General features: G+C 44.5%; 1 protein-coding gene across 1 annotated transcript in view; it reads right to left on the reverse strand.

Moving 5' to 3' along the window:
• Window positions 1–2,545: 2,545 nt before the first annotated feature.
• Window positions 2,546–12,215, reverse strand: part of SCNN1D (sodium channel epithelial 1 subunit delta) — a 73,786-nt gene continuing 64,116 nt past the window's right edge. The window contains exon 12 of the mRNA XM_086921460.1: window positions 2,546–9,785. Coding sequence (XP_086777586.1) covers window positions 9,354–9,785 — 432 coding nt within the window. The 3' untranslated portion in view covers window positions 2,546–9,353. The remainder of the gene's footprint in view (window positions 9,786–12,215) is intronic.

The raw sequence follows: 12,215 nt of genomic DNA on the forward strand, positions 1-12,215 counted from the left end.
ACCGCTACAGAGCAATAAAGCGTATGGTCGTGTTCGGTGCTGTCTCAGCATATAGCTGGTGGGAGAATTCATTAGGGAGGGAGGTATACCAATTCCCAGCAGCACCATTCACACAGACCAGACATGATCTTGCTTAGGGCAGTACCTTAGTAGATAGTGCCCGAGTTATCGAGACCCCCATAACGCCATGACACTTAATCATGGAAGCAAGGGTAGGCAATGCGCGCATTAATCATAGGACCTGGGGAAAAAAAAAAAACAGGCTTGTCGCTACTATCCAAGCATAGCCCAAAAAGCTCTCCCATTGGAATTTCCTACCCTGGCGAGGTCGAGTTTGGAAATTTGAAGAAGTGATGCTCGCCATTCGTGCACTGTGGGTGGTTGAGCATCTTTCCAGTGTCTACATATCTCCCTACGTGCCACTAGAATGGCATAAAAAAGCAGATTAGTTGCGGCATTGCGGGCTTTGCTTCTAAGGCCAAAGATGACAAGAGCAAGGTCAATAGAGATATGTTCACCCAAAGACTGTGATAACTTATTACTAATGGCTTCCCAATAAGCGGATAGATTTGGACAATCGTAAAACATATGGATGTCTGATGCTGCGATTAACCCGCATCTTGGGCATAAGACCGGGCCCATTAGAGAAAACTTGGTCAACCTATGCGGGGAATAGTATGCCCTATGTATAGTAAAAAGGTGGTTCCTGCGAAGCCACGCAGGTTTAACTAAGTCCCAGAGTGTTGAACAAGAAGCCGTCCAGAGCTCCTCCACATCTAAACCTGGCATTAATTCAGCCCATAATGATGTCGGTAAGTGGAAGTTGGCATCTATTTCGTCAATGATTTTATTATACCAACGTGAAATTTCTTTCTTTGCCACTGGGCTATCTAAAAGGCAAGTCACCAAATCACGATAACCACCTATAGGCAGCCTACTAATCCGTGCTGGCTGCTCTTTATATGACTGTGACCAGCTAGAGATCTGAATATATTTAAATCTCGTCAGACTTGGGCCTACTTTGTTAATTAAATAGTCCCATGGAAGTAAAGATCCACCATAAACAAATCTTCCCAACTATTGATACCAGCTTCTATTAGCGGATTGGTAAGTGCATCCATTGTAGTGGTAAACTGTTGTGTTGTGAGTATAGTTGTCATGTAGGGAAGAGCCAGCTCTTGATTAATCGTTATATAAGAAACACAACAATATTTGCAAACATTTAGAGCTGAAGATTATGATGATAAAGTTATTCTGGAAAAATAGAGAGAGTGTCCATACTAATTTCCCAAATAACTATTCCAAGCAGCTGAATCAGAGGAAATAGAAACCTATATCTCTGCTGTCAAAGTATATTTTAAATTTGAAGGCTCTTAAACAGGACCATAACATTGACCAAATCTTTCCGGGATGCAAGGGTGTATAGCTCCAAATGAGAATATTGAGCGTGTTTGAGTTAACCTTATACCTTTATGGTATTCATATTTAGCAAATCTGCGTTCATGTTCTAAAGCTTTAAAATCACCATTCAAAATGTCACTGCACCTCCCTCTCTTATGTATAATATAACTAAGATGTTTTAAGGCACTTTAGCCTCAATAATGAAGTCATGACTAAATTATGATCCTTTGGCAGCATTTCTGTGAAGACATTAATATCCTCAAAGGATAGAGCCAATAATCCCAATTCTCCAGTGTACCAATCCTCCTTTAGGAGAGAGTGGAAAGTGGGTGACGAAGGAGACCCAGGAGAAACTTGTTTTGCCTGCCACCAACAGCAGCATCAGATCTTCATGGAACCACCACTTGCTCATCTTTGTACATAAAACAATACTAGACTAACAATTCTGATAAATTTAGCAACCGTTATATATGAAGAAAGCAGGATGGCAGCTGGTAGAAAGCAAGGAGGAGAGACTAAAATGAAAGGTAAAGAGAGTACGGGAGAGAGAATTGGGAGGAAAAGGGAATGTTTGTGAGGCCGAAGGAAAGTCAAGTGTTGTGGGAGGAAGAAGCAATGAGGAGAGGGAACCGAAAAGGGAGAAAAACAACAAACTGTGGGAATGCGTTGCCGTGTGATCAATATGTATGAAAACGTGCAAGTCGCCTGCTTTGTGTTAAGCCTCTTAAATACTGGCACCACTCCTATCACCCGGAAGTAACATCCTCAATCTAGAAGTGAACCTTTGTTTTACTTGTAACTTTCCGTAGATGTTTCTTCCTATTTCTGACATCCTTTCACAAATACCTGTTTGTGTAGAGATCACAAATGCATTTGGTAGTTACCACCCTCGAATTGTACCCCCCCCAGGTCAAACTTGTCAGAATTTAATGGTAGAGAAGGCCTAGTAAATACTGGTATATGCAGATTTTCGTGAAGAAGCCCCAACATCTGCATGTTGAACCCCATTTTTGAGGGCATTGCTCCCCATAGGTTTTATTTATTGCACTCATTAAAATTTAGAACCTGAGATATAATTTTTTACAGGGTGCAAGTACAGCACCTACTCCTCCGGACACTCATAATCAAGACCCTTGTACTGCAATTCATTACAAAAAGTGTTGACTTCATTTTATTTAGCTATCTGATAATATATTTCTACAACAATCATCAAACACAATCTTTTCTTTCTGATATTTCATTGTTGCACTTTTGGCTTTAGTTGTATTGGATCAATCTATAATTGTATTAACAAATTAGTTCATCCATGAAACATATAAAAGTTTTTAATAACTTGAAAAAAATCCATATGTAGTTTCAGATAAGACAAATTTCAAATAAAGTCTAGTTTCAACTTAGACACATTTCAAATAATTCCATTTGGGATCCTAACCAAAATTCAGATTCTTTATGTTTCAAGTGTTTGTATCTGTTAATCCCACAGCATTTTCTCTCATGTTTCTGCAGCCAATATTTTCTAATGTAAGCATCATTGTTTTTTACATATCTACACAACCTTATAAGTTTGTGTCATTACATCTTTATGTATTAAAGATTCACATATTTCAGGCATTACTTGAAATGGAAGCAGACCGAGGGAGATAAATAAATATATTGTGGGACACTGAGGTGAAATGTAGTTAACTTTTAAATATTGAAACAGGTACAAATGGGAGGACAAAAGTGGTGAAGGGTGGTGATGATCCCTCGCGTATTATACTTTTTTGCGACTCTTCAGGTTAAGATACTCATTGCATGGTTTAAACAATAAGATGTCCTGCTCTGTGAACTAATATGGGATGGCATGCCATAGAGTGTCACTTGAGGTCCGGAAACGCCCACCAGTTGATGGACGCATAGAGGCTCCAGACTTCGAGCTTTACTATTTATTTAACAGCCCAAATGCAATGGGTAGTCAAATAGCTCGATGAAACTAGAAGGTGCGAGCTGGACCTTATGGGCTTTGCTCCTAATAGAGACTCCTACTGGCACGACTGCTCGTCCTGATGTGGCCGTATTCGACCAAACCCACTCTTGCAGGTATCCCTGCATTGCTGGCACCGCAGCGTGGGGAGCACCTGAGGAGCCCTGCTTTATGCCCCTGCCTTTCCACTGGTGTGTCTTCCAGATGAGAACCCTATTGCCTATTTTACCGCTGCCCCATTCTCAGGTTGGACAAAGGCCGGCTTGCAGACGGTGGGGGATTGCTTCCTACTGGGTGCTCCCATACCACTAGAAGTGCTATCAGAACCAAATGAGTTGCCCTTGGGATAATTTCTGACATATAAAGCACTGGTGCAGGTATTTGCTGACCTCTGGGACAGGAAGGGAAGAGGCTACGACCCATGCAGTGCTCCAACTCTTGCTGTCTATGGGCTCAGCAAGACACCTATTGACAGGGTTTTACTGGTCATTGGACGAGATGGGTAGGAGGTCACTGGGGACCCTTAGAGCCAAGTGGGATGGAATTCTAGGCTGTGATGTTACAGACAGGGAATAGGACGGGATGTTGGTCTTACCTAGGAAAGTCTCTTGCAATACAAGCCTGAAATAAATATCATGTCATTTTCTACACATTAACTCACCCCCCATAAACTACAGGTTGCAGAGAACTCCAGAATGGGCCCAGGTGTAGGCTATTGGATGCGGACATCTGTCATATGCCATGGGGTTGCCCTATGCTTTGGCCATTCTGGACTGCGGTTTTCCTCCGCCTTCATTGTCCGCTGGGGCGCTCTCCTTGCACCGTGGAAACCTGTCTTCTGGGGTGGTTCGTCAGACCCATAGCATGAACAATAGGTACTAAGGGGCATATTTACAAGGGGATCGCGCCACAGGAACGTTATGGGCATGCAATGGGTGTTGCTATGGGTGTTCCACTGCAACACCCATTACTTTGTGATGCTGCCTCAGATTTACAAGGATCTGTAAATCTGATGCAGCGCCATAAAATAACGCCACTGAATAGCAGGTGTTAGATTGGTGCAACGAGGAGAAATACTTTTATTTCTCCTCATTTTTGCTCTTTCTATGTGTCCTGCATTCTGCAGGACACATAGAAAGAGCAAATCGCCTTTAACGATTGTTTATGTGCAGGAAGGTGTCCCTTCCTGCAAATAAACAATCATCCCTTGCACTATGGCGCAAGGGTGTCTTTGTTGACGCTAGGCCACATTTTTAGCATCCGTGCAAGGGCAAACACAGGGGTGCAATGTATTCTTGTAAAAACGGCGTATCCCTGCATTTTTTAATTGATGCACCACAGCCCTGTTAAATTGTGTGCAGTGCTTCGCTGCGCCATTTCCTTGTAAATATCCCCCTAGGTTTTTAGACCTGACCCTTGCAGTGGTTAAAATGTAGATTAGCAATGGCTTGGAAATCTGGGAAAGGGCCAGTGCTTGAAACATGGACGAGAGATGTTATAACATAGGCTAGGGCAGAGGAATCAGCTTTTAGTTGAGAGGAAGCTATAGGGTTTTGAAGGCGCCATGTAGCTGGCATATGGATGGAGCTACTAAAGAACTGGGAGGACCCAGAGGGAGACATAAATCCAGAACAGATTGATCCAGATGAATGAGAGGAGGGGGGTTCAAAAAGATGACCTAGGAGGGGCGAGCGATGAGGAGCCACACAAAAGAGAATAAGAGGCCATAGGAAGAGAGTGCCTCACCATGTGCCCAGTGCACTAAGCCAGCTGTATAGCCCGAGGCACATTGCACAATATATCGCCTCCCACGCACCTGGACATGAACATTTCTCCACTAGAGACCACAGCCCACACAAACATTACCATCACATCCTAGAACACACCTCCCACGACCTGTTCTCACCAACAACCTGTCCTCTTGAGACACTTTAGTAATAGCATTTGCTCTGGTTTTTTCCCTTTTCTTTCCTGCCCTTGATTTTCCTTGAGATTGATATACAATTCACACAGTTATAAGTATTACTTTTTTTCTTGCATCCACCGGTTCCCCCTCTCTTGGCTTGAACCCAGAGTCATTTTTCAATGACCCAAAGACCAGGCTCAGACAACTCTAGTGACCAAGTAGTGGGGGTACTGCAGATGGGTGACACCACTTGACCAGAAACTGCACCGAAGACTGCAAATAATTGGTAAAACACGCTGAATGAATATGTGCGTGTATGTAAAATATCTGATATCATGTCGCCGCATATCCTTACAATCACATCAAATTACCAATGAACAGAAATGACCTGGTCTGTGGGGTATACTATTTGTATAATAACCAAATGCCAATCAAAATATGTTTTAAAAAAAAAAGATGGGAAGAATGGTGTGCGCTGGAGGGAGTTGAAGGGAAGGCTGGGGTGTAGTAATCACCTCATGGTCAATGCAGTAGCGGAGAAGGCTGGGTTCCACTAAAATGTATAATCAAGGCACTATAGGTGAGGGTGATCATAATCAATACAATAGACGAGAAAGCTGGGGTGCTCTAATCACCCTACGATCAAGGCAGTACAGCAGATGGATTGATGCGCTAATCACCCTGTGATTGAGGCGGCAGAGGAGGAGGCTGGGTGCAGTAGTCACTCCATGATCAAGGCACCAGAGGAGAATGGTTGGGCGCGTTAAGAACCCCATGATCCAGCAGCAGAGAAAGGTGAGGTTACCATAATCACTTCATAGCTATAGCAGCATCATGATATACAAGGATGGGGCAGACTAATCACCCTTTGATCTAGGGGTGCACTACTAATCCCGTGATCAAGGGACTACTAATCACCCATTGATCAAGGCACTATTGGAGACGGTTAAGGTGCACTACTCAACCCTTGATCACGGCACTAGCGGTGATGCATAAGGTGCACTAGTAACCTCTTGAACAAGACACTAGTGTAGACGGTTAAAATGCACTAATCATCCATTGATCAAGGCACTATTGGAGACGGTTAAAGTGTACTAATGAACCCTTGGGGAGAGGATGTAGCTTAACGGTTAGGGTACTCAACTTCAAATCCGGGGAACCGGGTTCGAGTCTCGGCAACGATGCCCAACATCCTGTGATTTTGGGCAAAATCACTTAATCTCCTCGGGCTTAACAAAAATGAATGTGTCCTCATGTAACGCAACTGATGCTCATGTAAGGTGCTTTAATACCTGTTTTCGGGTTAAGTTTGTGATACATAAAACTTCGTAAAAAATCCCTAAAAAAGAAACAAAAACAAAAAAACCTTGATCACAGCACAAACGCTGACACTTAAGGTCCACTAATAACCCCTTGATCAAGACACTAGTGGAGAAGGTTAACGTGCACTAATCACCCATTGATCAAGGCACAATGGGAGATGATTAAGGTGCACCAATCACCCATTGATCAAGGCACTAGCGGTGGCAATAAAGGTGCAATAATAACCCATTGATCAAGGCACTGGAGGTGGCACTTGAGGTGCACTAGTAACCTCTTGATCAAGCTGCTAATAGGGACGGTTAAGGAGCACTAATCACCCACTGATCAAGGCACTAGTGGAGACCGTTAAGGTGCAGTATTCAACCCTTGATCAAGGCACTATTGGAGATGGTTAAGGCACTAATCTACCCTTAATCAAGGCACAGAGTAGGAGGCTGGGGAACACTACTCTCCCCTTTGGTCAAGCGGAGACAGTTGGGAGGCAAAGGAGACGAATGGGGTGCGCTATTCACACTTTGATCAAGGCATTAGAAGAGATGGTTGAGGTGCACTCAATACCCCTTGATCAAAGCACTAGAGGAGACTACTGAGGTGCACCCTATGACCAAGACAGAATAGAAGGTTGGGGAACACTATCCTCCTATTGATCACGGTATGAGATTGTTGGGATCACTGCATGACCAAAGCCCTACAGGAGATAGTTGGGGTGCAGTAAATACCCCTTGAGTGAAGCACTAGAGGAGATAGTTGGGGTGCACTAATCACTGCATGTACAAAGCACTAGAGTAGATGATTGGGCTGCACTAAATATCCCTTGATCAAAGCACTAGAGGAGACAATTGAGGTGCACTAATCACCCCATAACCAAGTCAGTACTGGAGAAGACTGTGGTGCACTTATCATCCTACGATAAAGGAAGTAGGGGAGAAGGATGTGACGCACTAATCATGCAAGGATCAAAGCAGTAATGGTGAAGATTAGGAATACACTATTCGCCTACACTCGCAGTAGAGACCGTAGTTCACTAATTATTTGAACTCTGGGGAGGGAAAATCTAGGCATATGCTGATTTATCCTGGTATTTATTTCGCTGTTTTCTAGGACTTCAGAATAATTTCATATAGAGCAGAGGAGACGGCATTGGTGCACCAATATGTTGCTTTAGGAGCTGACGCACTGACATGCGGCCGACTCCCTCCCAGAACTACTAGTCTTTCACAGGCACCGGTCCTAAAGTTTCCCAATTTGGCAAAAGGCCAGTCTGCCTCTGTAACAAGTACAGAACTGGCACAGATTTCCCTCTTACCCCTGCCCTACAGACACTACTGGTCTCTTTGGCATCCTACCTCCTGCACAACTGTACCCTGGGCCTGCTGTAAGACGGAATGATCTGCTCCTTAACTTGGAACTGAAACACAAACCTTGGAATGATGTCTGACATCAATAAAAGCCCAGCCTGGTGTGTTCCAGTATAATATAGCAGGTGGAAGAGAAAGGTTGACTGGTTTTATGAGAAGTGTATATGTGCCAAGAAATGAAAGTGCATCATATGAACTCAAGGGAACAAGCTGTGCAGGAGGACAAATCGAGGTGACAGAGAACATCTGGTGCAATGTGCGGTGCAAGTGCCCTTCAATGACCAGACACAAAGCCGACTGAGTTAAAACAGGCGCTGCATTTAGGTGGTACTAGAGAGACGATTTGAGACAAGGGGGAGCCAGATTGCATTTATAAGTCTTGGAAATTCCTCTCTTGCCAGGAGAAAGGATGCTAAATGTAAAAATGTAGTTTTGCTTAGCTCTTCTATAAGTCTACCAAAGTCCCTGCATAGAGCTCATGTGCCCCCCCCCCCTACACTGCCAGACTCCTATGAAGTGTAAGTGTAAGATCTTCAGGGAGCTCCCTTTCACACTTGGGACTGAATGACATAAGTAACAGTAAGCTACATGTGAAGATCAATCTCACCCCGGTAGCTTGTATGACGTCTACTGTCATAAGCTGTACTCAGTTCTCTCTCTCATTCTTGTGCCTGCATGACTTACGATGCGGCAAGGTAAGCAATGAACTTGGTCTTACCCTTTGGCATGTAACAGTGGTTAATGTGTAAAAAACATAAGTGCGGGGCTCTCGTCAGGAGGTATTTTGCACCAGCCCATTTCTCCTTTTAGAGTTGCCTAATACAGAATCAACTACTAACCATGAAAGTGGGGTAAGGATGTGGTGTAATGGCCAGAGCTGCCAATTTCGTAGCGGGTGAAACAGGTTCGAGTCTTGGTGTCGGCTCAATGTCCTGTGATTCTGGGCAAATCACTTAATCTCCCCGTAAATGAATGTGTCCTTTACTGGTGCTCATGAAAAGCGTCAGTGTTGATGATAAAGTGCCGGTGATGATGACTAAGTGCATGTGCTCAGCACCGAAAACCACCAGCTCACATTAAGCACTGGCCTGTATGACTTGTGCTACTGTAAGGCTCCTGCTCTCACAGCAGGCATTTTTGCTTTGAGTTACTATGAGTTATTCTCTCTTTATAGGACCTATGTAACTCTTCGAACGTTTGTGGACCAGTAATCGCTCAGAACTACCTAGACACAAAATCTGAGAAAACCCATTTTACCACCCTGTCTGTTCAATGCCAGTGATGGAGTGGCGTGAAACGTATTCTTATGCCATCTCAAAGCACTGTAAAAATGGGTGGAGGTCCCTCTTTCATACACCAGAGGTGTTGAATGCATATAAATATCAACAATAACAAATAATATTCACATATGAGGGTCCGTGTCCCATTTCTCACATGTCCAACGCACACTTATTCCATGGTGTGGGGTGCACTCTGGGAAATGCTCCCTCCTGAGTCTTGTTCCGGCAGGCAGGATGTCCGGGAGGCATACTTCTGCTGGCTGCGAGCCACAGCGGCAGGTGACCCTGCTGCCATCTTTGTTTGGGGTCTCAGCTCTGTTTGCTTCCGTGTCTTCTTCGCTGGGTTTCCGGTCATCAGTTTGTGGAACCGTGCGGGTTCTGTTGCAGTTGCATGCTGCAGCTGCAGGCCCCCTGTGACGCCAGATCCGGAAAGTCATGATGAGACACATAGCCGCAGCATCCAGGACCAGCTCGACAAGCTCCGCCACAGACAGTACAGACGAGCCGAACCACAGGCCCCACAAGGACCCCATGCTTGACAATAGATCGACCACCTGAAACGGGGAACAAAGAAAATAATGTCGGCAATATAACGTGTATAAGCTAACACAGCCCCATATGCTTACTACAACTTTGAAATTAGTATGTGCTGTGTGATGATGTCATGAAAAGAATTAGACAATCATGCTTCAAACTGGATTAGCATTTTTTCACAAGTGGAAAGATATATTATTTGCACATTTAAGTTCAGAACAGTGAAACAGAGAGGGTGGGTGGGGGGGGGCGTGTGGGGCAGAAAAAAATTGCAGTGCTCCTGGTTGTGAAACTCACAATTGCCCTGTCACATTTGGAGAAGGAGGAACTGTAACGTTTCCCTTGATGGAGCCGCAGCCAGATCTGCTGGTGGAAACCTTTGACTGGCAGCCCAGACACCACAAGGACTCCAGGTCATAGTGATGGGCTCCCATCCCTATTTACAAAGGGGTATCCATAACTAGATTTTCCAGGGGTGTTGTGGGTGAGGAATCGGGGTCCCAGGCAGGGAATACCTTCTATTAAACCCAACGGAGGAAGAAACCTTTGCAGGGGCGTAGCTAGAGCTTGTGGCGCCCGGGGCTATCCCTCAGATTGCCGCCCCTAGGGGAGGTGTGCTGGGAAAAAGGACAGCAAGCACTTGAAAGAGGTCCGAGAGACACTTAGTATTGTTGCTAATAGTTTAACCCGATCTTGCAAGTTACATGCACATACATGACCCAGTCCAAGGCTACACAGTTGTAAACGCAGGTGAGAAATTATGCGTGAGAGTGCCTGCAGTTATACTTCTTGAGAATACGGCACAAATCCTTACCCGAGAGCAGCCATGTGGCTCAGCTCTGGCCCATACAGTGGTGGTGCTCCAACTCGCTGTGTCCTGTAAATTAGTGTCAAGGTATTTAGCTCCTATGACACACTTATGTTTTACATTTCAATCAGGTCGGTGTGTGGATGCGAGCATCCTGCCCTGCGCTCAATGGGAGAGCAGGCAAAGACTTAGATGAAGACTTCTGCCAAGTCAGGCTGAGACAGAAAAGTGTGAGCAATCACTGCTTGAAGCTTCGGGGGTCCCCTTCGACAGACTGAGCCAAAGACTCTGTGGCTGGCAGACAGCAACTGTTAAAAAGCGGTGCAATTTAAAAAGTAAGACTGGGATATGACCACGTTACAGGTCCTCTTTGTAGCACACTGGCCCCAGGATAGTATCCCTGTTGCGTGTTCTAGACCTCATTATTCGCATTACCATTGAGCGCATTAAGAGCTGTTCTGGACAGTTATCTCTGAGGGTGCTTGGTGGATACCTATAGGCTTCTAAGCCCCTGTGCATAGATCTAATACGAGGGCATAAGTCAAATGCTTCCTAGAGCACTGTCAGCCTCACCCTTGCAAAGGCTGCATCCACCCTGAATTCGTAACTCCACAGAACTGTTAGGGGAATACAGGAACTAACAAGAACGACGAGATACCTATGGTCCAAGCATAGGTAGATAAATAAACAGTAAAGAGCAATAATAATTAAAATATCGCTAAAAGGTCGAGAGGTGAAAGAAAGAGATTGACTTGGAAACAATTAACCTTGTGCAGTCAGGAAAACTGGGGCCCCTGCCTAGTGTATGCATAGCAAAGTAAAGCAATACTCAGGGTTTCAGCAGCCCTTGATGCCCCTGTGCACCAATGCCACGCACCTACATCACTATTAAATGTGTCTGGGTGATCACAAGAAGACACTTGCTCTTATTACTGGTTTACTGGAACGAGGATGCACTGAAAACCTCACCTCACATGAAAGTCTCATGAGTAATGTGTAAAACCCTGTCTCTCTTTTGCGATCCCTTAGGATGGGTGCCCCCTCTCCGTCACTAGTAACATGCAGGCCCCTTGTCCCCATGCACATTTTTACAGTAAAATTGCTATGAAGTGTGATATTTTCCCAAGGAAATAAAAGTAAAAATATTCTAATCTATCTTTGCTTGGTTTAATTCAACATGACGTGCAGTGGTTGTTTGCGCTCAGTGTCTGCCTCACCAATTATAGAAACTCAAATATTCCATGATCTTTTGTCCACTTTCAATAATGCTCTTAACACTAGATTATATGCCAAGTAACGCTGTGGATATATTGCTTTTATAAGCCCTGGAAATAGGCGCTATGTTCTCTCTTTTTAATAAACCTCATTTTCTGGAAGTCATCAGGCTGAACGGCCCTGTTGGCCGCGGAGGAGTTCAAAGTCGTGACGTTCAAACCACACACAGATATTAGCAGCTCTCTTGTAACTAACCAACAATTCCTTCAAATGTAAACTAACGGTAAACTCAGCAGGTACACTCTTATCAAACAGCCAGGAGAGCTAGCACCTGAGGGATAGCTCAAAAATCCATGAGCAAAATATATTTGAGGTCAATTTAGCATGAAGAGCAACAGTGACATCGAGTGTTGTGAAAGAAAGTTCA

Source organism: Lissotriton vulgaris, chromosome 5, assembly GCF_964263255.1.
Source record: "Lissotriton vulgaris chromosome 5, aLisVul1.2, whole genome shotgun sequence".
Classification (NCBI taxonomy): domain Eukaryota; kingdom Metazoa; phylum Chordata; class Amphibia; order Caudata; family Salamandridae; genus Lissotriton; species Lissotriton vulgaris.